Consider the following 26907-nt stretch of genomic DNA (forward strand, 5'->3'; position numbering starts at 1 on the left):
CAAAAAAGTGAAGAAAGATTTTGAAGAAAAAAGTTATACAGACAGGTGAAAAGATTTCTCACTCAAAATATGATAGTATGCAGTGCATCTGAAGAGAGACAGTTTAAATAGCTTCAAAGGATGCCTTTGAAGACAAAACATTGGTGACAACTCACATTTATAACATCTCTGAAACCATTTCAGATATGAGTGTGAAATTCTGGCTTTGCTTCCTTCCCCTGCAGGACATGCACACATGCCAACTTCAGAAAAATATTCGAGTCTCTCCAGTCTGGAGAATTTCACGCTAGATAATCCAAATTCAATTTCAATAGCGCTGCCTTTTTACCAGAGCCTGATTCTGCAGCGGGTTTCTATGAAATAAGATCCAGCAGACTTTCACTGCCTCAGGGAAGAGGGATTATTTACTTATCTTCAATTTGCTCATATTTAGTTTATAAAAAGCTTGCTGAGGTAAAACCTTGTAATGTTAGCTAACATTATTTCTCAAATCTTTCTTCCTATCTAATCTCACAAATGGAGTGATGCACAATAGTGGTCTATCCAGGGGTGTATAGAGTAATCTCAAGAGAGGACTTCATTTGAGAGATGCACTTCATGGTGGGCTGCACAATGGCATGCTAAACAGGTATGGTAGGCTACACAATCCTCCCACAACAACTTTTAATAATTTTATGAGAATTACCTAAAAAAAAGTAAAAAAGAAATAAATAATAATACTAATAATGTTAAGATGCTAGAGGCATCAATTTTCTTAACCAGCAGGCACTGAGTAGACAGAGTGGAGATAGAGTGACAGCAGGGAAGGGGGAGTGAAGAGAGTGGGAGTGAGGGAGAGAGAGAGAGAAAAAGCATGTAGAGTGAGAATGAGGAGACAGACAGGAAGAGAGAACTGAGAGAGAGGGGGTGGAGATTGGGTGAACTATGACCAAGAAACTATGAACACTCACTTGGCCAGATGCTTCATAAGCAGCCCGAGGACTTGTCGATTCCTCTCTGGTAGTTTGTGGACCAGGCAGTGGACGGCTTGGATGCGAGACTCTGGACTCCCGCCCTCTGTTCAAACGCAGAAGCAGCCATGCACTGGCATTAAACTACAAGCCTTTCTCTGTGGTCCTCGGGACACAGCTGTGATGGAATACTGTACAACATTAGCTAATTCAAAGAGATAATGATACACTGTTTATTTGAGCTGTGTACATTCACAGTTTAAGGCACAGAAACAGTCCTAAAAAACTATTTGGATACATTCTGAAAAAAAAACTAAAAATTGAACAAAAACTACTGGACCTCTAAGGACACAAGGGTCAGAGGCTATCACCCTCAAGTATAAGGATTGGAGGATGATACATTCATGTTTAAATAAGTGAAGAAAAGGTGTGAAAGTGATATATGGTCTGAAGCCTCTCGGGATTTGGCAACAGGGACCAGTATGCTGGCGAAGGAGATAGCTTTACGTTACAGTCGCTACCTTATAAAAGACTTGTGTTAAACCCCCCAGATCATCTCTTAAACATTTCCTCACACATGGGCATCTGACCGCCCACACATACACAAACACACACACATACACAGACCCACAAAACATCATTACTATGGGAACGACAAGGATTTAAACATGGAAAAAGCTGCTTATGGATGCTGTCATCCATCAAAAAAATATTCATTGCTAATCCATTTTTTCCCCCTCGTTATGAGGGCATTGCGAGTGCCTGATAAAAATGTCAACCTGATCCAATTATAGCACTTGTTGTAATAAGATTCAAGTTTGGCTTGCTTTAAAAACATTTCCAACATAAATGATGTTACGTGGGTGGAAAAAAAAATACATCTTTTTGCTCTTCAAGGTCATTCGCTGGGCCATTTGAGGGCATGCAAATTACAGCATATTTGTCATTTTAAACCTTTTAGCTTTAACCTTCAATGGCTTATTTGGCCACACATTTTAGTAGCATATTAAAACAGGTAGAAATTATATGGAGATGGGCAGTAAGCTCACATGGGATCCTTGAATGGCTAATAAATGTCATTGTTATAAAACAGTCTGAAATATCAAAGATTTATGTCTCAGCCAAAGTCAGCTGACAGGCTATTTGGGCAACCAGAATGGGTAAACTGTATTCACTGGAAGTCAAAAACAAATATATTAAATTTTCTAACGAAAAATAGGAAGACAGTGTCCTCAGATGGTGGGACTACAACTTTCTTAAACCAAGTAAGAAGACAAAAGTATAGCATTAAATATTATTAGCCCCATATCAAGTGTTCAAAAGTGTAAAGATTAGGATAAAGGACTGTGGATGGATCCTTATCAGCATTCAACACGCACACACAGCCAAATAGCTTTCAGACGATGAATCCTTTACTTTAAAGGATTGACCACTATTACCCACTTAAAAGAATTGGTAAAAGTTTACAACAAGTTAAAAGTAATTAAACTCTTTTACACTTGACTGCATGTTTTCAATAACTCACTGAAGAAGAACAAAAACTTAAGAGCATAAAATGAGCTCAGACTGATACAACACTTGTACACTGTTGTTTGATTATGGTCTGTACTCAAATTAACTGATGGTATAAGAGTTAGTCAAACTTACTTGCAGGGCTAATAAACTCTTTGTACAGTCCATAGGTCATCAACGGCTCAGGAAGGCTCCTTCAGAGATAGAGAGAGAAAGAGAGAGGGGTGGGGTGGGTGGGGTAGATGGAGAAAATGAGAGTTGAAGTGAGCAAGGGGGGACAGAAATAGCGGCACACTGTTTTATAGGGTCTGCACACAGCAATGATTAATGTGGCCGGGCCAGGGGATGGAATTAGATGGTGCACACGTTGAGATAACCAAGTTCATCTGAAGGTACTTTCACACTGCAGTTGGCCAGTGGCCAAAGGTACTTAGCCTCAGAGGAAACTGAGGAGATTGACCCCGCTTCATTCCAGCAGGCCAGACACAAAGTTAAAGGCAAGTCAGAGCAACACTCAGCATGGTTTAATATAGCATTACATATGCTTAAGCTACATTAGCTTAAACAGTGTTTAAAAAAATACTAAATGTTACAGTGAGTATTGCCCGAATAAATCACAGTGAAGCTCTCCTTTACATTGGGAGTTGGAACGAGAGAGGACTGCAAGTGTGACACAGTCCCACGACCCATTAAAAACTGCTACCTTGAAAGGGTCGAAGCTTAAAATCAACGCACTACAGTTTCAATAGGACTTGTCATTTACACTCTGATCAAAATACTTGTTGTTGGAAAATAGTCCTGTTATACAGCAGTGAACACGTGCAATTACATGAAAATGTTAATAATAGGATTTCATGACAGCACTTCATTAACAGCTGTGAAAATAACAGAGAAACTGAATGGAACCTCAACAGCTTTGATGTTCTTATTCTTTATTTTAGCACTGTCAATTAATCTGCTACCAATTAGGGTTGGGGTTGTATTTTTAAAATCAATTTTCAGATTAAAATCAATCTTTATCTATAATAATCCCATATCAGTTAATAAAATCCTGAGAAATATATTTGGGAAATCTGTTTTTCATTTGACATTTAGGCTTATTTTTCACAACGATACTATCTTACAGCAAAATAAACATGATTTAACTATGCAGGATAAAAGAGATAAATCAACACGTTTTTTGGTAGTGAATGACACTGATGATGGACTTAAAACCTTCACTGCTTAATTGTATAACTGTGGGTTATTTAATTGTGTTTGTAAGGAAAACAGGCAAATTCCAAACTCAGAAAATACAACTTTGCTTTCAGACTAACCGAACATGTTTAAAAAACAAATTGGCATTTAAATGAAAACTGCCTCGGCTTCTTGCAGCCAAACCGCATATTTAATCTTTGAACTTCACCCACACTATCTGTCAACCAGGAAGGAGTTGGTGAGTGTGGAACAGGCCTACAGTAAGCAATGTGACCTTGCAAGGATTTAATTATGCAAAGGCACTTTGCATAATTAACTCATTTTATAAAAAGACAGAGATGACAATGGATTAAATGTTTCATGTTCAAGTGAACAGAGCCTCTATCATATTCATCAAAAAAGAGATATACAAAGAAAATGTTCCTTTAACCACTTGGTTTGTCTTAGGTCAGCAGTGGATTTGCCTAGACACACAGCAACCCTGTATCAACTATGCACCAAGCACAGGTGTTTCTGGACTGATTAAGTCATGCCACATTCTCTGTTTGAATCATAGACTGTTTATAAAGATTCCTCTTTCTCTCACTGTACCACAGTGAAGCCAAAAAAGTCCTGTATACAGGGCCTGAGAACACAGAGGAAGCAAAATATACGACCTATACTGCAGCCAGCTCCCAGGGGGCAATCAAGATGTTTTGGATTCACTTTTGGGGAGCTGTCAAGCCGTCCATCTATATATACTCTATATACTCTATGTATAGTTTAAATGCATCAATACAAGGACAAAATATTAAGATACTTTGCTTGCATGTCAAAATGTGTTCAGGGGACATATTACTCAGAATAGTTTCAAATATTTTTGTTGTGAGTGAGTTAAACTGATCACAGGGGTTTTAGAATTTATCACCAAATTAACAATATCCTTAATGCTTACTGGGTAAAAAGTGATAGCTGCAAGGAAGGATTAGTTTAAGTATCAATTAAAATTGTATTGTTCTGTTCATAAAAATGTCAGAAAATATAGATTTATTTAGCCACCAGTCCAAAACCCAAGGATATATGATTTACAATCACATAATTATGACAAAGAAAAGAACCAGCAGAAAACAGTGAACATGGGAATTGCTGCTTGAAAAATAACAAAAACAATTAATCAATTGTCAAATAATCAATTATTTGACAGCCCTAGACGGTTTGCATTTGTCTATGTGTGAGAGTGTGTTGCATCTAACTGATCCTTACCTTAAATAAAGCTTCAGTGCACTTGTTATTGTCTTAATGTCCCAGTCCTCGCTGGTAGTCAGATCCACTTCGTTGCTCTTCTCGTCTGAATTAATCACAATCATGAAACATTTTCTTACTAGAAAATTCATTGACTGAGGTAACAACATAAAGCACCAGATAACTATTGTTTCACACTAAGCAGCCAAAGCCATTGTAATTTGTGGGCAGCATAGAAAGTGAAAATGTGTAATATAAATATGTAACTTGTAATTAGCCATATGAGGATAAAAGCAGTGCTACTAGCCTTGGGGGTCTACGTCTAGTCTAGCCCCAGTGGATATGGAAGGAAGTTACAGCTGCTGTACAGGGCTGCTGCTTCTACACTCATTACAAGTTTAATTAATCCCTCACTACTTCACTGGCTCCACAGGGACTCCAGGGCTGTGTTGTGCTGAAATTCAGGGGGCTTTAGTCACACCTTAAGTAACCTCTGATGAATTACAGAGGATGTGCAAGTGTAACGTGTATGAGTCAGGCACATGTACTGCACAGGTCTCAGGTCACCACACAGACTTCGTGGGTGGTAGGTGGTCTGCGTTGCATGAACATTTATTTTTTGGATTTCATCTAAGCACTGCAGCTAGGAGGACTGTGTGTTTCTACGCCTGCTCTGTCCACAAAGCGGTCTGTCCAATATCAACTTCTGAGAGCTAATGTTTTTGAATAGTGTTAGTAGCCAAGGCTGCAAATGTGTATGTGTTGAGATTGATGGAGTCTGCACAGGCTATGTAGTCTGCTCTAGCACAAACAGGTTTGGACTTGGTTAGGTCATGGGCACAAAGAAAATGTTTTGTTAGTAGCAGTTGGAGTAGCATTGATTATAAAAGTGCTGACCACAAAGCAGCAAGTTCAAAGATATGATTCTTTGTTTGTTTTTTTACCTTAGTTATCTACATTAAGCCCTTGGAGACGTAACTGTTCTGTGTGGTGACTGAAGCATTTTAGCTAAAGTTAGAACTGCGGCTCTCATGAAACCCTTAGATGCATAAAATTATTTTTGCCATACAGATCCATTACACAGGAAAGATCTGCTATATTAGCGAAATTGTTCTGACCACCACCATAGTTTCACCAAAAACTATGGTGGATTGACAAACTGATCTAATGTGTTTAATAAAAGTCAAAGATAAACTTGACCAAACATTTTGTCTTGACCGTAAGCCAAATAAAATATATGCTGTAGAAATATGCAGAGTCATCTTTGAAAGATGTGTGACGTTTGCTGTGGACTTGTTATGGTGGTACCAAAGTTTAAAAAAGGAGGAGATGTATAGTGGATACAAACTGGTAAAGTAGCTTTTGGAGAAATGCAATTCGACATCATATAACAAGCAATCAGACAGCCCCGTACAGTCAACAGTCATCCCTGCCTCTATCACTGTCACAAGAAAGTTATAAAAATGTATAAGGGTAAGAAAAAACTAAACGTAAGTACTTAAGGAGTTTGTGTAATAGTTGACTGTTTCCTGCAAAAAACTTAGTCCCTCCGTCTCATTTCTTTCTCTCTGTGAAATGAAGCGGCCTTTAAGTGTTCATAACAACGATCTGACGGAAAACAATACAACAAACATGACATGAACGAAACAGGATGTCGCACAAACAGGCCATTTAAGTGACACTCCCACCACTACACAACCTTGCGGAGAATCGTAGGAGCTGCCTGAAGCTCCCTTAACGCGGTGGTTCCAAACATTTTTGGCTTGAAATCCCTCACAAGGAACAATGTCTACTTGCAACCCCTTGTCAGGGATTGCTTCCATCATCTTGTGACACCTTAAGATGCCTGTATGCTTCCAACATTGGATTAGGGGGCCAGTGGCTGACCATAACTGTAACCTCACTAACATTTCCGCCCACATCTCGCTGTGACTGGCCAGCAGCGTGGAGGTGAGAAAGCAACCAGAGTTGTACCTCTCTTTCTAGCTCTCTTTTTTCCTTCTTTGGACAACTATTTTTGTCATTTTTAACATGAACAACTAAGTGCAACATTACGAATGGCTTCCAGAAGAGATTGTCTGAAAATGTGCCCTGTTATATTTAAACAATATCGCGTCTCTCCCCTCTCTAAGCCGAGCTGCTCCCCCCTCTTTCGACTGTGGCCGTTTGGAACAACTACTTTTGATTGACAACATGCTGTGCAAATGAATTCTGTTCAAATGTTACCTGACCCTTAGTTTTGCTTTGCAACCTCTTGTGGGAGTCCTGACCCTCAGGCTAGAGCCCACCGGTCTAGAGGGCACAGACTCAAAGTGGCGAGCATACTAGCCACAGTATCGAAGGCGTTACAGTCGGGAAACTATGTTTCTTATAATTTAAGTGAACCAACCCTTCAAAGTAAACAAGAGTCATCAAGATATTGTTTTAAACTGACATGTTCTAACAGCAGTAGGGGCAACATAAACCTCTTGCGCTGATCAGCACTTGTCAGCTCTCCGGAACAAATTAGTTCATTAAATCCATTAATGGTCATTTAAGCCTTATGAAAATGTGAAATTTATCAAGTAGTTTTTTGGAAACATCATTGCATTCCTCAAATTTGCCTCACTCTGCAATTATATCTATAGAACTAAGAAGTCTAACTCAGCAGTTGCCATATCGAGACCAACACCACGTCCTGGCATATACTGTATAACGGACAGGTCAGAGACAGAATGCAGCTCATTTTTACAGCGTTCTTCCTGTTATAAAGTTGCCTGATATTCAATAGGTGCCACTCTCTATGTGTGTACTGTAATATGATGGGAGACTCAAATTCTATCAGTCTGTCCTCTCTGATTGGATCCTGGCCATGTCGGTGGGTGAGAGATGAAAAAGAGGAGGAGTGGGAGGATCCGAAGTCTTTCTTCAGGGTTTAAAGCTTGCTTCACCCACTCACTGTGAACTGTTGCGTGCATGAAATGTTTGTGAATGTGTTGGTTTGAGTGGAAGTAGTACTACCTCTGTCATTTCTGGGATAAAACATAACTTACATTTCTAGGCAACTTAATGAAAACATCCTAATCTGTGTAGTCATTCAGTGAACATTTGCAAACATTTAAGTGCAAGTTAAATCTCTATTTACCCTCATTCACAATAATATGTGGAATGTCAAGCCCACCAATGAATGCTTCTTTTATTATATTCAGTCTTTAAATAAACCTGTTAAGAGTGCCGCAACAGAGTGGTAATGGAGTCCACACAGCATGAGCATGAGTCTGCAGGTTGGGAGGCTGGACAGTTTTGGAGAGGAAGCTGAGACAGACTGGCGGCTGCCTGAGTTTGTTGTCATTCTGAACACAGAGCTGAAAGTGAGCTGGTGTCTACTGAAGACGGCAGGAAACCAGAGAGCAGACAGGGAGCAATGGAAAGGAAGGAGCTTGATAGAAAAGGGTTTGAGTGAAAGGGATTCAAGAAAAGTGAGAGGCATAAAGGCGACTGCACAAGAGGTGGTTTTAGTGGTGCGTTAATGAAACATGGGGAAAATAAAACGTATATGAAGTGAGGAAAAAATACACGCAGGCACTTGTTACACTTCAAGGAGACATGGTTCTGATTGGCTGAGTCATGGGCCGATTGTTAGTCACTGTCTTTTTAATATTGCCCCGACAGACACATCCATTAAGTCACATTCAACAAACTGGGGGCAACCTAATATCACAGACATAGTGCAGTAGCATACAAATTAAATGCTTAGCTTTATTCAGCTCTAACCAGCAACTCTCTCCACAAAATACATTTCCAAAGAAAAGACAAGAATAGACTTTAACTTACCGATCATTAATGAGAGGAGCTTCTGGACCTTGGAGCTTACCCCAACAACTCTGTACAGGCCTTGGTCATTAATACCTGATGAGTAAAAACAAAAAAGAACTTAATTTGTACAGCAAAGTGCACACAAAGTAAACAATAAAAGAAAAGGCAAACAAAAAACATCAATGAAATCATAAGAAATAAGGACAGAATACCATATATAACAACCCTGTACATATATGTAGAAACTATACACCAGATAAAGGAATAGGTCGTTGCAATATAACCATGATAGTTAACCATTTGTATAAAGAAATGTTGAGGAGGACTAGATCAAAATTGAAAGAAAGGTCAAATGAGCATGTGAGGACTGAAGCAAATGAACAAGAACTTTAACGCTAAGCAATGAAAGGCATTAGTATTATTTACAGTACACCCTGCCTGCAGTACCTGACAGTCAGCCCTTTGTTTCAAATTGGAGCAAGCCTTCCCCCTTGTGTACAGATAGAGATACTGCACCCCTGTTACCTGTTTCTATCAAACTTATGTCGTGTTAAATGTCCCTATATAAATCGCCTTCTCTTAACTAAGCTTTTCTATATTTACACATCTGAAGCTCACCTCTCGTGTCTATGGCGCTGATGGAGTTCTTCATAAAATTTAAACCCACTTCATCCAGCTGGGCATCAACTGCAGGTGTAAGAAAAAGGAAAACACCATCAATGTGGTGAAGCATTGTACTCATGAAACTTAATGATACTCTTTTACAGATACAAAGACTGGTACAGCTAGATTACTAACTTCCTCTTTCTTTAGAATAAGTCCTCCCAAGATAGTGTCCAATCTGTTAAAAGAAACCATGTATTAATTCCAAAACATCTACATGGCTTTTTAAAGTTTATGAAGTATACTTAACCTTGTGATGTACAGTAAAGTGCAGGTATATGAGATTATATTAAACTAAAAATAATGGTTATCTGTAAGATGGCAGTTAAACAGAATACAGTGGGGCTACATAAGCAAAGTGTGAGTGGTATATTATGACAAAGTGCAGCTGACTCACAGGTTCCTTCCCACCCATGGCCTGCATCCAAAACTTGTGGTCATCCTCTGACAGAGCCTGTACTGTTAGAACCGTTCCTGGTCTGAAGGAGAGCCATACCACATCAGCATTAGAGCCATACCACATCAGCAAAGCCGTAGAGGTACAATACAGAAAGGCATTACGTGATGTCAGTGTCAATATAAAACACAAAATGTGTTTAGCAATATTTGAAACAAAAACACCCTCTGCCAAGGGCACCTTTTTGCAGGAACTACACAAATGAGCCCTGATAGTCACCCCAGCTGGTTTATGAGACCTGCAATCATGAAGGACCAGATGGATATCACGTTACTCATCCCAATCAGAATGGATGTATGGACTTGAATTTCCAAACTAAATCTGGGGTATTGCACTTCTATTAATAGTACAGAAGAAGGGAAGGGCAGAGTTAAGTTGTGTGACAAAATGAGATATCTATTACAGGAGGGCACAGCAGGGTGTGACAAATCCTTCTAGCTAAGTGTGTGAGGGCAGCCCTTCAACACAAATCCTGCTGTCCTGCCCTCTGCAATCCAAAGCACATAGAGCAGCAAGCTAAACTGTAATCACCAAGTGTGGGGAGCCAAGATCTTAAGCAAAACTGTTAATGTGAAATAGCACATCAGGTAATCTATGTGATCTGTGGCGGTTCTGGACAAGGCACACATGAAACATTTTTGCATTGTTTTCCAGCACCTCTGACATAATGTACAATGATACCTACAAAAACAAGTATAACATCATTACAGTGCATTTGAGAAACTGCTAGGTGATGGTGTACCGATCTGTTATGTCGAGTTCTAAGCAGAACCTCCTGTCCAACATGTCTGGCGTTTTGCGGAGACAGGATTTGAGTGTGACAGACTCCGTCTCACCCTGAAAACAAAAGAAACAAACTTTACTGTACAGAAATTTGTCACGACAACAAAAGAATAGCGTGAAAGGTGAAAAGACTGCATTGAGATATCATTAGAATGGTGTGCATCGATAACCCACCGCCCTGTGTGTTCTACTCACAATCTTGCCACCAGATCTGTGGTCGAAAGTCACCATGTGCAGGATCTTCTGCTCTTTGACAAATGTGCTGTAGCGCTTGACCCAACTTGAACCAAAGGGAGGTGGCCCTGGAGAAACAAGGATGCGACAAAGACATTCAACACTATTTGGACAAATAGTATTATCGCACCATAATGACAACGTGTATCAGCAAGTGGAGCCATTTAAAAAAAAAACCGAAACATCCAAAAATAGTTTACTTGTTCTGTATTTCAGCAACATTTTGCAGGTGCATCACCCAGCATCAATGCTGATGCCATGTTTAGTTCATGACAGGGGTGAAAAAAAATGTACTAGTAAGGCCAAACTTTCAAGTCAACAATCCTTTAGATAATGCCACGAGAACCTACAGTAGGTACAGAAATCATTTCAGAATTTATGTTTAAATGGTGCCAAACCACTTCCACACTATTAGGAGGTGAAGGAGAGCTGTCTGACCATGACATTAGACAGTGTATTTTTGGAAAGTTTGTCATGCATTCTTGCCTTGACTGCGTTTCCTTGCAGTAGTGTGTGTCATGAATGGGTGTAATATGACACTCAGTATTAATACACATTTAAACTATATAAAGGTCTTACGTTTTTCTTGTACATAGAGGTAGCCTTCACAACTGATAGGGCTGGTCTGTCTATATTCTTGAGGTGCTTCCCTGATCCTCTTCATCAGCTCGTACACCTCTGACCGTGCGCCCTCAAATCGATTCCTTGTCTGGGGGAGGAGAGGAAGCAAACACATACTCCAGGGAGTCACTTCCTGATGCTCAGGGGTAAGATAGGAAAACCTTTCTAATGAGTGGCCACTGTAAATAAAAACTTATGAGCTTCCCTTGGAAACCCCTTTATTTCCATTAAATCTGTTGGATGGTTGGCAGCGATCTAAAACAAATGAAACTGAAATAAGGGAAACCAAAAACACATTGGGCTCAGCAGCTGGTGGCCAAATCAGGATGAAAAGTAAAAGTAAAATTGGATCTGTATCTGACGAAGCTCTGTTTTTAGCTTTAGTCGCTCTGTATGAAATGATTTTCTGCCAGGTTAGCCATAGAACTTGATGAGCCGATATCATATTAACATTTTGTTTCACAGACCGCTTTGCCCTTTTTAAGACCGTTAAGTGAACCCGAAAAGTATTTTAGAAAATGATGATTTGCCCTGCAGTCTGGCATCTACACAACCTTTATTTCATAAAAAAGAACGAATTGTGCTAAGATACCGGAAAAAAGTCTATGTTTTATGCAGAACTAGTTTCTTCATAGGAGCTCTTCGGTACTGCTCGATGAAATCACGGGGGCCGCCATCTTTCCATTCTGTTTACAAGAAGCATCTGCCTTAACAGGTAGCATGATCATGTGTTGAACCATGCCACCATCCGCGACCAAAATCTTATTCTGCTACGAAGAAATTAGTTCTGTATAAAACAGACTGGAGACGCATGGATAATCGACTGGATATATAGCGACAAACCCTTTTTAGTAGCTTAGCATGACTCGTTCTTTTTATGAACTCAAGATTGTGCAGATGCCTGACTGCGGAGAAGGATGAAACGATACCAGGGTTCACCTTATGACCTATTTATGCTTAAATCAATTTAGCACTGTTACACTAAATATGTTTCTATTCTTTAGGTAGAAACAACACACAATATATACAAGCAACGGCAGTCATGTTTAGAATCATCCTTGTCCAAATAACAGATATAATAATAAAACATGAATATCTCTTACATTCTGAATATTGATCTGAAGTGCTCTTTTATAATGGTCAAAGTCCTTGGCGAGCTCGAAGCCTTGGTGATAAAAGGTGAAGACTGTCTGAAAAAAGGCCAGCATCTAAAAAGATGACAACACAGGAAAAAAAAGATAAAGAAATGTTAATCTAAAGAGTCTGCAAGTGAAAGAGAAACTCCTAACAAAATGCCTCATAACACAACCCCAAGTGACATTTCCTAAAATTCCCCTTGGCTTTTATTAATGTGAAAGACAAATCACGTCAGTGCTCACAAGCCACAAAGTTGAGTCACTCACCGGCTCCACACACTCAAACTTCTTTCTCTCTTGGATCTCCTGCAGTTTGCACACATAGTCCAGTGACTCTTCTTGAAAGTGCTGCCTCATGGTTTCCACCTGGATGTCTGCCTGTGGAGGCGGAGGACACAAACCGTGATGATTATAGAGACTGACGGATACATGGAAGCATGTGATCTTTGTGGTGTAATTTGAGGTTTTTCTTGTTATGGTGTCAAATTATTTCAAAGGGAATAGTGAAGTAGTGCTTTATCATCTACTGATGATATTCAAATTCATGTATACAGCCCCAAATAACAATAAGTTTGTCTCAGAGGGCTGTATAATCTGCATCACATACAACCCTCTATCCTTTTACTGTCAATTTATATCAAGATAAGCTATACACACCCAAAAAACTGTAAGACGAAAAAACAGAGGAAAACCTAAGGAAGTGCAAGAGAACAGGGATTCCTCTTCTGAACATGTACAGACAGAGGAAATTTACATCTGAAGGCAATTTAGGGTTGCCAGGTAATCTACTGTAACCTTTGGATGGTGGGAGGGAACCAGAGCACCCAACGGGCAACTTTACACACAGAAAAGTCCCAGACAGGTGGGGAATGGGGAAGGGATTTGTTTCCTACTTGCTGTGAGGCGACAACACTTAACACTATGGTCCCCTAGAACTACAATATACATCGAAGAACTCTGAATTAGCAATGCTCGTGAATAGTTTTCAAGCCTTCTTTGTTAATCCTTGGTCATGTCACATCCAACCTGGATCACAACCCAGGAGCAATGCATACCAAATACTTGGTACTTAGCAACCATGGTAGTGTGTCATTTAAATTGACCCTTGCCCCACCTCTCGACGCCTGGGTCGGAAAGCCGGGTTGATCAACACGGTTTAACCCTTTCAAACCAAAAATGAACCCTGGTTCAACCCTGGTAGAGGCCTTTATGTAAAACAGGTATATATTATGAAAAAAATTGACTTAAGTGTACATGTAATACAAAATCTACTTTCTTACTACAGTAAGATTAATGGCTAATATCCTTGCCAATTAAAGGTCTACTGATAAGTAGCAGTTCTTATTTAACTTCGAAATGAGTACGATCTAAATGCACATACTGCTTTTCATAACATATGCTAGAGTTCATTAAGTTGCCTTAAAAACTCATGCAGTCTTGAGGAAGTTCATGACTCGTGGCTGTGAAAGAATGACTGGGTTTATTTATTTAAGTGTGATAGAAATATGTGTTGGTACCACAGACCATTTTATCACAATAGCCACAGAGAACAGAACAACCTGCAGACATAATGTCAACAATTTCAAGTGTCCTCTCTGGCTGGTGTATACAACATATGGGTAAGCCTTAAATGGCTACATGGCATGGCAAAGACAAGAAGGCGCAAACATTTTTTAGTGAGAGGTTGCTTAATTCTCTGCAATTTAAAATGTCCATATCATGGTACTGTAGCATGAATTGTTCCCTAGACCATAGCAACCAAGTTTGACCTTGGTAGTACAGCACAAGTAAGCACACATTTCCTTTGCAAACAAGCCAGGAAAACTGTTGTTGCAAGGCATTCAGGTCAGTGGAAACTCACATGGTCCAACAAATTTGCAGCGAGGCTCTTCCCCCACGTCACCAAAGGCAAAAACCAAAACAGGGATTCTCAAACTTAACTAAATACCCTTTTCCATCCGTTTTGTTGTCATTATGAATGCTATTGCATGTTACATAACTGTGGAAGATGTCAGGCAAGGATAAATACCTCTTGTAGCTGTGGCTCTTTCTTCTTTGCTGACATATTCAGAAGCTTTTCCAGAGAGCTGTAGTACTTCTCTGTTTCTTTCTCATACTTCTTTCTTTCCGCCTTAAGAAGGTACAGTGGAAGGAGCAGAAACATAAAAAGGAGAACAAAATACTAGATTATTCTGAGGGACAAAGGGATCAAAGTTGTGTGTGTAAGACAATCAATATGCTATTAGCTTCCAACTGTAAAATATGGATTTTTTTTGACAGTCATTAGGGTACAGCAAACCTACAAACAAATAAACTAAGAGCTACAAAAGTAAATCATCATACATTACCCTTACTGTACCAAGATGATCTTTCCTGAACTTCTCCAGGGGTTTCATTAAGGTTTCTGTGATGTTTCTCATCTAGACATAGAAGCCAAAACAAACCCTTCATTGTTGCCCAACTCAATGACAAACCCCATTGATATTTCATGACCCAACAACATTTTCAGATCAAACATGTTCGACTCAGTGACACACAGTGAAGTTGGCTAGAACTAATTGACATAACTGAAATGACATAGCTATTATTCCAAATGTATCTTTGTCATATAGTCAAATGTGTTTTCCTCATTCCTCCAGTGCTTCTGCTATGCTGACTGCAGGACATGTCTGAGCCTGTATATCCATCCTACTTTTTCTTACTTTGCACTGTGATGTCATACCACTATGCTGAGCAGTTCTGTGCTGAGTGTTAACCATTATGGTCTAAGCCAGGCGCTAAAGCAGTTATCTCAGTCAGCTACTGATGATGGGCCCACTCCCTAACCTCAGACAGTACAGACAAACATTACAACAGAATGTGTGTGTGTGTGTGTGTGTGTGTGTGTGTGTGTGTGTGTGTGTGTGTGTGTGTGTGTGTGTGTGTGTGTGTGTGTGTGTGTGTGTGTGTGTATGTCTCACTGGCTATCACTGGCTATGAAACTACTACTTAAATTAAAATGAATCTTCAAATGAGAAGCTTTTACAAGTATATCTATTACACAGTATAGTGCAGGCCTATCCAACTGATCGGCAGGCCGAAAAAACCATGTTATAAGCTCCGACGTTACTGGTAATTTTATGCATCCTTTTTAAATGTTTTGGTATAATTTATTAGCATGCAGCAGCATCTCTGCTGCTCTGTGTCAGCCGGGCTGATACATTTACACACACATATCTTGATACAGTATATCTTGGTGGATATGGTGTCGATAGCTCAGCTAATAGTCAATTGTAACCAGCTAGCTGACTGTATGTAGTCTAACTCTTAGTTTGAAATCTGTGTCTGAAAATGTTTTGCTGCTGGTGGAGACAAACCAAACTAACCCTTCCTCCCTCTACCAGCAGCACAGCTGCACCTTGCTAATTGATATGCACCTGAATGACATCATCCGACCTGATGGTGCGAGTACCTGATTCACATCAGCAGGTAGAAGGAAGGAATGATACTGACTGATGTCGGTGTGTTCTTCATTCTTCCTAAACTTCAATCAGTATTGTGATGTTAGGAATATTATTAATTTTACTGAAATTCTTTTTTTGAAATATATATATTAGTGTTTGTGTATATATATATATAGTGTCGATAAAGAACAAAACCAATATGGACTATTGATAAGAGTAGTGGTATTGATAAAATCCTAATGATACCAATCCCTAATTATGAATTGAATATGAATCGAAAATGTGTTGATGCACCGTGTCAAGTGTATATTCTGAGAATAATAGCTCAGGCAAATGTCCGCTTTCTGCAAATGTGCCCCCCTGAACAATACAGTTGAATAGCCCTGGTAGTGCATAGTGTGACACTTTCAACACTTCAGGGTAGCAGTTTATAACCAACCTGCACCGTTGAAATAACATATCCTTTAAGAATGTTGTAACTTCCTCCGTATTGGATGTGCGATTTTTGCTGCCTGATGCAAAAGCTACTGTAGTTTTATGGTTGTGTGTTGTAATCAGGCTGTATTGTTACAGACCTTGTTGCCGGTAGCAGCTTATGAGAATCTGTCTTGGTATTTAAAGCTTGGCTGTAACAATGTGGATCCTGTCCCCTCTGCAGCCACTCCCAGGCAAGTACAGTGACAGTGACCCTTAGTCAGGCACAAGGGGAGGAACTGTTTGAACACTATCAATACTATCCACCCACTAGGGAACTGGTTTGCTCTGCCTGCTGGATGTTCTGGCTGTACTTTATGTTGGAGAAAAATATACTGAGTGTCTGTCTGGATCTCTGGCGGATGACAGACAGAAATTAATAGATGCAAGTACCAAATATGGTCAGCAATGGGTGTGGGCTGGTTGGAAATACCTACAGTGCAGGTAGACACAGTTGAACAAGTGCAATGAGAGACAGAGACACACACACGCACACGCACATACACGCACGCAGGCAGGCAGGCAGGCAGGCAGGTTCTAACTGGTTGTTCTCACCATCAGCTCTCTTTGGTCTTCAAGGTTCTTGAGGAATGACGAGAACTCTTGCAATGACTCATCTGAAGAAAAAAAATCAAACACAAAATAAATGCAATCATTCTGCCTCACTCTCTCATACACACATACTCACACACACAGACCAAAATGATGATTAACATCGGTTCCCACCACAGGTGCGCAGCTCTTAATATGCTGGTAGCAACCATAAACCAACATTTACAGTGCATGTCTGCATGGTGATAACAAAACTAGTGGTTAGTTTCCATCATGTGAGAAGACAAACCCACACTTACCAATACATTTTTCATCATCGGTCTTTGCATCGCCAATGTACTCAAACTGAAACTCTCCCAGGCACTGGGCGAACTTTCGCTGTGCCAACCCAAGCTCTGAAAGAAAATTTCAAATATAAAAGCAATTACAAGCAGTGCCATTAAAAAGAAGCAGAAGGCTTAATAATATTATATTGTCTGTATATTCTTAAGATCTACAAGTTTTACTGTCCTGTCCTGAGGAAAAGATTGTAACATAACACAATATAAACCATCACGAAAAGTATGTCTGGTGCATCCTACAGAGTTTACCACTTTGCAAACATCCTGTCTGTCTACAGTCTGCTACATCCTGTTGAACATCAAACTCTATTTAATCAACTGTGTGCCAGTCATAGCTTACACAAATAAAGAGAAAATAAATAGAATGATGCTACCAATGAATAACCCAGATGTTGGATAGTTCTGAAAAAAAGTTGATAGTATACCCTCAGGTTGTTCAACATAGGCAACATTTAATGTGTTTTTTAGTTTTCAAGATATGGGAAAGTATTTAGTTTTTACAGCTGAAGTAACAGAAATTAAATGTTCTTTTACTGAGGTCTATTCTTATTTGAATAAATACAACAAATCCCTTCATATCGCCAGTGTCATATGCTATTTACAGTGTGGTTGTAAATATACATGTAAAGCCCAGATAACATCTGAAAATGCAATCACAAAAAACTCATTAATCAAAAGGAATGCTAAGCAATACAAGCAATGCATCTTTCCTGAGAAGCCCCCTTGAGCTATGACAAATTATGAAACTTGACTGATTTTGAAACAAAATAGGTCTCAATCTTCACGATAGCTTAGCACAAGAAATCAAGTAACATCCGTGTAATCTTGTTGCTGTTGCTGAATAAGATGAACCTAACATTGTGACATACTTTCAGCGTATTCATGTGAACCCTGCATAAACGCTCCTGGGATCTGCCTTACAACAATTTCAAATTTTGAGAGGTGGATAAATGTTCTTAAAGTCCCCCCTCCACTACACCCTTGTACAACAGCAAACACAGCAAACCAAATCTATTTCCAAACAGTGAAGAGATTCCCAGAGGTAGGATCTCTTATCCATCACAGTACCCCAGGGAAGCATGACAGAATGCAGTAAGGGTATTTTAAGACCGGAGCTGTGAGCTGTATACTGAGTAGCAGTGTCATTAGATTTTGCAGATAGCTGGGACTCTATAGGGAACAATCAACTGAGCTACACTACTGAATAGAGCTCTGAGTCCGCTGAGCATCTGTAGCTGATACAAAAGCACTCAACAGCTGGTTGGAACGTACAGATGCAACTAATGATTATTTTTTATAACTGAGTGAATTCAGAAAATATTCTAAATAGTCTTTATAATAGTCTAATTGTACTGAGAAATGTACTCCATCATTATTTGCCAGAGCAGTTATGTTCTCTGCTAATAGTATCTGACCAACAAAAGAATGTAACGGAGGAAATAAGTGATAATAGAGTTTTGTTTTCTCATCCTTGCAGCTAACGGATTCATTAAATTAATTATGAACCACACTGATAAACTACATTGTTTTGCTGTTTATACAACAAGGTCCCAAATTGGATGTAAAATGGGGATGGTGTAAGGCCATACATGACTCCCTGAAACCGGGTTTGACAGCAGAGGCCATCCAATATTCTCTGAAAGAAAAACACTGGAGGGTCAGATTATTAACAATTACCTAAACCTTTGCAAATGTGGTACAATAATATACTCTACAGTAAAAAAAAGAATAACCATCTGGCACAATATTTTTTAATTCATTTATTTGAGCTGTTTGCTATGTGTATGTAATTTACTATCCATGTCTATCCTCCTGCTTACACAATCCAGATTGAGCAAAATGTGTACACATGCTATGGATTAAATTGACAGTAGGGCGCAAAGCCCAAACATGTGAGAGGTGTTGGACAATGCCTGCCTGAGCCTGGCACAAAGGGCATAGCTTCTGCCTCAATAATTTATTTCAAACAGTTTGAAATCAACTGCTGGTTGCTCTTCAGCTCTTCTTTACAATCCCAAAGCACACAAGGAAAATGGGCAAACAAACACCTGTGGTTGATTCTTTTGGCCAATTTGTGTAAATCATTGAGCTACAGGAAGCTAAGGGATGCAAAGTAGACAATGGGACAGCTTGGGTATCACAGTAGTTACAATTGTTTGTTCTTTGAGTTGGTCTTAATATAGCACTTGGAGGAAATGTTCTTTGTTTACTTGTGGGTGAGGTAATTGTTGTTAAGAAATTAAAAGCTTAAATAGCTAAATAAATGTGCATAAGCACACAAAAAGCAATCTGATGAAATACAAATAAGATACAGCTTCTATCTATTTACTTATTTATGTCCCAATTTGTATTCACAAGAATGTAGCAACTATAATGACAGTGAGCAAAACAAAAGGATTCAAAACTTTTTTATGGCTCCTTATACCTCATTTCTTGGCTCATGGACTTCCTTCAGACACTACACAGGCTTAGATCATTAATCACGACTGGAGAGGGTCTACATTTGTCCTTCCCTCAGATACCACAGAGACATGGAAAACAAAAACACAACACTGCACAGGCTACATTAAGAGACTCTGACAAACAATAGCAGTCCTCTGTCTCAGTCACCTCTTTAAAGTTGGGAATTTGTTGAAGTCAGAGAAGGGAGGAGTATTATAGGGTGTCTAATTATTGTCATCTTATAACCAGATGTGAGTTACTGGAAGAATTCATTAGACAATAGTTTAGAGTAGAAGTTATATTATAAACGTGTGTCAACCACAAATAATATAAGAGTTCATAACCGATATACTGCTAACACATTAAAAGCTTTCCACTTTTGGCCAACGTGTTTCCGTCACAGAGGTGACTTCTAGCTGGTGTAAACACCACCTGATGAATTGCTATGTGGGAGTATTAAAGTGCGGGTTACGGGCATTATTTTCAAAATAAAGGTATGGCAAATATAAGCCTGTAAGGGCATTATTTGGGGAGTAAACACTTGCTATGCTGAACATAGCAATTTTCTTTGAAGTGACTGTAAAATCTAGAATGAATCTAAACCACACAGGCAACAAAAACTCCAGACCAGGGAGTGAAACTCAATAAAAGGTGATTCTGGTCACTGATGTAGGCAATAGTCCTTAATTTGCAGCACCTGACTGCAGACAACACAAACAATCCTATATTGGTATGGTATATCAAATAAACTCTATGATTTTATAAAGTAATGGATGGAGAGACACTCCGATTTCATTGGATCAGGCATCATATATATACTCAATTTTAACTTGTAGGCTTTATCTATTTATGCTGACTGCACCACTATGATCGTATTTCACAACTGCTCATGTTTTTACTGTCCACTTGTCAAACACAATGTAATAAGGCTATTGTAACATTCAGCCCTGTGGTGAGAATCCCGTTACCCACACAATTCTCCAGCAATGAAGCACCGTCATGCCATGAACTCACCTTTTCACTTTAATGTAGTTCTTGTTCTCCTGTTTAGTGCTCTACTTTTTTGACAGTATGTAAATCTATTATCTATCTAGCACGGAAACCTCCTTATAACAGGTCATAATTGATGAATCTAAATGAATATGCCTTTAATCGTATCCAGTCCTGTATGAACCTCATTTTATAGGCAAGGCAAGTTTATTTATAGAACACACTTCAGCAACAAGACAATACAAAACGCTTCACAAAGTATCTAACCACATTAGTGAGATTATCTAGCTAGCCAGGCAAACCAAAAACAACTACATCTGTGCTGACACAGCTGACTGTGAAAGCTTCTTTTGACAGTTTTGATAATGGATTTCTGGGGCTGAGGTTGGGCTACATATTACTAACAATTTCAGTTTTGGTTAACTATCTTTGCACAGCAGGATGCTGGTGGATAGTGATGGGAATCGATATGATTTTATTGCTACCACTACTGATATCGATTCTTTATTGATTCCTGATCAATTTTCTGTGTGGGGAAAAAGACAGGCCTACACAGGATTTCGGCATCAAGGCAACTTTCTTTTTTATTTAGGTTTTCAAAGAAAAAATGTACTACGCCTGACTGCTAATAATGCCAGGCTTTGGACAATTGGCTTACTGACTCCTTCTTGTTCCAAGGTTTCGGCAGCGTATGAGTTTAATGTCATTGTTCTGCAGAAAAACATGATGGCATCAATAAGGAGGCATACGATTCCTATTCCAATTTTTTTACCGGTTCTCAAGTGGACTTCTTCTCGATTCCCATCCCTACTGGTGAACTAAGGTGATAATTAAGAACCACATTTCTTCTCAGGAGTTGTTGGACTCCAGAACAGAGCTAAAAGGGGGGTGTCTATTGGACTTACATTTACAGACCCCAAATGAATACCAGTGTTGCTCAGTGTCTGAAATGTTTGCACCACAACAACTTTATGTGATAATGTCAAAATTGTGTTTACAGGTTGTTCCACTACCCCCAAGAGGCTTTAAAAGCAATGACTGCCTTAAATAACTGGAATTGTTAATGTTTCTTCCTCTGCCCCAGGTGGGCTTTAATTATAGTCTAACCCAATGTTGTATCCTAGGCCTCTTGTTGTTTTCATCGGTCAATAAAATATAACATTTACTTTAATTGCTGTAACTCAATAGTCCTTGTTTGCCCTTCAAATGATCCTTATATCCAGGCTTTCAAACTAAGAGTGACAAGTGTTCTACAGTCTGCGGCTCTCTGTGCTTTGAAGCAGCCTGCCAGAGGAACGTGAGGAAGATGAGTCAGTCATTTTTTAAATCCCTGCTTTGAACCTTTTCTAGAAAAGCAATTTTACAGATTGTATATTGTTTTATTTTATGCTCACACTGTATAACTACTACTCTTGCCTTTTCGAGTGCTTTTTGCTCTGCTTTTGTTTAGCTGTGTTAGCAATGTTTGATTTTACTTTTACATATTTTCCTGCATGCCAGACAAGAATGAAGCTTCAGCTACAGCATGTGTTTATGTTGTAACTTTTATTTTAACATAAACAAATAAAATATGTTACATAAATCTGTTGTTGTTAAGAGTGAAAAGTTATGTAATGAGTTGTATTGTTAAATTATGCTTAAAAACACTTCATAACATAAGCCTCAATTATCACCCTCTATAAGCCTGATGGGTAATCAGTGACCTTTATTGTTGGTCAACTGCAGTGGTCAGAAGATACCAAAACACACATGAATGTAGAGTGGAGAGTTCAGCTGCTCCCCCATATAGAAAAAACATGTTTTGACAACATTACACCGAACCTTGACACACCTTAACAAGGCCTCAAGACAGTGTATTTGGTCTGACGTAAAGTCGGGGCAACGTATTGTAAAAGATAATGAAGAGCCGATGGCATTTTGACAGTAAAAATCAATGCCATTCAAACATTCTTCAAGGTGTGATAAGAGTCTTGCAACTTTTTACTGCCCCACTGCAGAACACAATAAATGCAGGAATTTAATAGGGTTGTTGAATGTTGCTTTGCTATCTCTTTCATAATCTACATACCAGTTTATATGTTGTTCTCAATGAGATGTGCTTTTTAAAATTATCCATAGATATATCTAAAGTGAATTTGGGTCTTGTACATTACACCATTCAATGTTATTAGAAAATTAAACATATTTTTTATCACCGCAAAGACAGCACCAAAGCTCAGGTCACTGTGGACAATTAGTGTGTACTCCAGGAACAGTGATGTCAAGGGATAGATTTGCAAGCTCTTTATTGGAGCCATATGTGAGCGTGGTGCACAGATCACACCCATCCACAATCTGATTACACAGGCTGCATGCATGTTAACTCACTGCAGGGTGGACAGTTAATATGAGAATATATGAGGCCAGGCCGTGTGGACTTCATTACATAAAACATGAAGAATGAATGTTATCCGGTTACATGAAGCTCCAGAGTAAATGGACGGCAGGCAACATTCAGAGAAGGAAAAAATAGCGACAGCATTCGCGTCCCTGTGCAGTGTCAATTGTTACAAAAATTTAAAACAGCATAGATCAAGTGGATACAATCAGTGGAGCAATAAACAAAAGTGTCAGATGAGAGGTCTGCATAACAGATTGAAATGATAGCTGCTGTCCTGGAGGAAAGAACTATCACAAGATAGAAATACCACACACTAGGGCAAGAAAGTCCAAGGCAAAGGCTTCTCCTGCTTTTTGCCTTTTAAAGCCAGGCATTTCAGACCAAACCTGGGAACTGTCAAACTTGGCTAGTTTCTCTGCAGAAAGCCAGAGACCCCAGTCTACTAGCTTCAGTCTGTGAGTCATACAAACTCCACCTTACATATATCTGATATTACAGGCCAGATTGTTCTGTAATAGGAAAAACATGAAAAAGAAAAAAAAAACCTAGCTCTGCGACATAAACAGTGGTGCCCCTGTTCAGCTGAGGTGGGAAGAAAAACAAAGATGACACAATGGGAAGGGCACTGATTCACAGGGCAGAGGTGGCTTTTTTCCCCCCAACAAAACCACTGTCACAATAAGACAGCAAAAATATACAAAAAGCCCATTTCCTAGCTTTGCAAGCATTTTAGTGCACCTTTCAGTTAAGATCACTTTGTAACGTGTATTGTTTCCAAGGTTAACGATGAACTTCTAGTTCAAAATATCATGTCAATTCAACAATCAAAAACATACTTAGGCTCTTGTAGCTTAAGGTCATGATTACAACGGCTAGTGATTATTTCAATTACTGATATTCTACATACCCAGAGAAAACCCCTTTTGGGCGACAGTGTGAAAAACTGCACTACAATGTTGCCCCACACTTACACTTCGTTAATACATTACATGCTAAAAAAAAAAACTTCCTCAGTTTCAAAAAACACAATAAAATTATTACAGGTTCCAAAACATTTAACTGAACTGTACAACTATACTTAAACTGTAATCTGGAAAGACACTGACTTGGAATAATAATAGCTTTTCCAACAAGGATTGCTTTGCCAGTCTGTCCATGTTTTTTCCAATATGTCGCCAATGTACAGTAGTAGTGTAGTGTTTTTTATGAATCCTCCGGAGGTGAATTTGCCTATTCTATGGTTATAACATCAGGCTGCCGTGACACTGATCTTTGTACATGTTATGTACAATATTTCTAATATGTTCTCCCAACATTGTCACAATGTGTCATTAGTGATTCATGCTGCAAAACATCACAAGCAGCACATTTAGTGTTAGTACATGAAAAAAAAAATATTAACATCAGTTATCTGCACTTGATTTCTACTGACTGAATGTCTTAAAGCAGGAAACTTAAATTCTGGCTGCTGCTGCAAAAGCTTTCCCAAAAACAAACCAGAAAAGGTATGTATATGTCGAAGGTCAGCTGCTGAAGATGTCCACAGTGTATTCATTGGCGCCTGTTGCAGTAATGTTTGTTATGATTTCTACAGTCTCATCAGATTTGCCACTTAGGTCAGAGCTTGCCTGGTCCAGGCCCTCAAACAGCGGCCAGCGTTTACATACTGTGCCTTTCCACAGTCCTTCCTGTTCCACTCTCCCATCTTTTCCAGTCCGAATCCCAACTCGCCTCCCACTTTTGCCCTCGACAGAGCCTGCCCACCACTCCCACAATCTCCCCCAGCTCCCTGCCCACAAAGAAGCATGCATTACTTAATTCATGACTTCCTGGTCCTCAAAACAAGTAGGGTGAGGCTGTGCTGAGCCGTATCCTGTCAATAACGACCAACTAGCTAATGAAAGATAGATCAGCATGGGTCTTCTGATGGCACACATCCAAAAGGTTACAGTGCATAATTAAATCAAAAAGTTATGTCAAATAGTTTTTCAACACTTTGCACCACAAAAGGAGCCCCAGAAGCATAGTTGTGCCATCAAGCATCATTTTTATAGTAGGTCTTGTTCTCTTTGGAGTGAGAGATGAAAAAGCGTTCCTCCCACATGACTTCACGTCTTGTACTAATGCGATTTTAATGAAAGATTGTGATGTGGCTCTTTGGCAGAAACAGTAATGTGATTACAGAGAGCAGCCGTGAGCCAAAGAACACCATAGCAGGCTACTCTTAGTCTTAAACCTGTCTGCCAATGAGAAAACGACCTTCACGTGGCTGGGTATGTGGAACTGAAAGTTATGGGGGAAAAAATTACAAATCATTTTTGCTTTATGAGCCAAATGGTCAATTCACCAGAGGAAGTCCAGCTGTGGGGAACACTATGATTAACTCAGCTGAAACTCTGTCCAACTTCACTTTTCAGATGATTGCAGCAATAACAGGACATACAATGAAACACGATGAAACAAATAAAGCAGGAGAAACTCAGTTCGTATTTTCTTCCACAAATCAATGGGTTTGCTGAGGACAACATGGAGGGGTGTTAAAAGGGTACAGACAGGACACAGTTCCTGTGGAGGAAACCCTGTGAAACAGAAGCACATCTGCATGTTGCTCCTCTAGTGGGCACTTCCATGTCATGGCTCCCTGGCCCAGGGCCCCACTATAAGGTTTCCTCTCAGAACCAAGGACTTTCCGTAGTGGGACATCCTCCCAGTGACTGAAAGGCTGAGAAGGGAATGGGATGTGGACATCAACAACTGTCTTTTTGTCTTTAGTCCAAACAGCAGATCATACTGAGGTCAAACATAAAGCAGAGTATTTTATCATGAAACTCTTCAACCTACAACATTTATTATAAGTTGTAAACAAAACTAAATATGTCAGTGTATCCTAAAGAATGCTAGATCAACACTGCAGAGTGTTAGATATGATGGTGTGATCATCGTATACAGAGAGGATTACATATTTTAGCCTCCCCAAATCAACTCCACTCATCAAAAACAACCGTCTGAGCTTCAAAGTTGCAAACCACAAACAAGGCAGATATAGAAGAAAGAAGTGCAGGGCTATTTTGTATGATCTCTATGAAATGGAGAACCAAACACAAGGTCATATTCTCTTGAGACAAAATGATCAGAGTAATGTCCAACTCCCAGTAATGAGAGCAAGGCAGGAGCCAACTCCACCCAGAGAGTGTAAATTAACAATGCTTTAGCTTAAAATACTGTGTACTTTAAAATACCGCTGTGCTAAGACAAAGTATGAGAACAGGGTGACAGACTGCAGAAATAGCCTTTAAATTAGTGTCGTATGATCTTGGTTTAACAATAAGATTAGTCGTTGAAAAGGATCAATACAAACTTCAATCCCTATTAGGCCATCGCGTATTATATAAATTATCAAGCTGAAAGTCCCGTGATTAAATCAGAACTTATTGAATTTCAATTATAATAACTTGGAAATTGTGCTCACAAGATAAAACTAGATTAGATTTTTTTCATTTGGGGCACAACATGTGGGACCACACAAGTTACAAAAGTAACTAAGGAGCCTTTTAACGATTATTTTAGTTCCCAAAGCCAAGGATCACTTACTTCTATTTTAAAAAAAAAACTCAAAACTATAAACTTTACTGCAAAATAAAAACTAAGAAAGGCAGGAAATGTTCACATTTAAGAGGCAAGAACAAAATCAACAAGAACAAATGTTTTGCATTTTT

The 26907-nt window shown here is 39.2% G+C and overlaps 1 protein-coding gene across 2 annotated transcripts in view; it reads right to left on the bottom strand.

The window, feature by feature from the left end:
* arhgap10 (Rho GTPase activating protein 10) overlaps positions 1 to 26907 on the bottom strand; it is a 50805-nt gene that overhangs the window by 18749 nt on the left and 5149 nt on the right. For both annotated transcript variants that reach the window (XM_083937964.1, XM_083937963.1), the window contains exons 2-17: positions 17338 to 17433; positions 17042 to 17103; positions 14918 to 14989; positions 14599 to 14700; positions 12837 to 12947; positions 12537 to 12641; positions 11392 to 11521; positions 10774 to 10880; positions 10538 to 10632; positions 9736 to 9817; positions 9474 to 9516; positions 9294 to 9362; positions 8694 to 8768; positions 4902 to 4986; positions 2598 to 2656; positions 951 to 1056 (exon numbers count right to left, since the gene is read on the bottom strand). In XM_083937964.1, coding sequence (XP_083794090.1) covers positions 951 to 1056; positions 2598 to 2656; positions 4902 to 4986; positions 8694 to 8768; positions 9294 to 9362; positions 9474 to 9516; positions 9736 to 9817; positions 10538 to 10632; positions 10774 to 10880; positions 11392 to 11521; positions 12537 to 12641; positions 12837 to 12947; positions 14599 to 14700; positions 14918 to 14989; positions 17042 to 17103; positions 17338 to 17433 — 1399 coding nt within the window. The remainder of the gene's footprint in view (positions 1 to 950; positions 1057 to 2597; positions 2657 to 4901; positions 4987 to 8693; positions 8769 to 9293; positions 9363 to 9473; positions 9517 to 9735; positions 9818 to 10537; positions 10633 to 10773; positions 10881 to 11391; positions 11522 to 12536; positions 12642 to 12836; positions 12948 to 14598; positions 14701 to 14917; positions 14990 to 17041; positions 17104 to 17337; positions 17434 to 26907) is intronic.

Source organism: Echiichthys vipera (assembly GCF_963691815.1).
Source record: "Echiichthys vipera genome assembly, chromosome: 2".
Lineage (NCBI taxonomy): Eukaryota > Metazoa > Chordata > Actinopteri > Perciformes > Trachinidae > Echiichthys > Echiichthys vipera.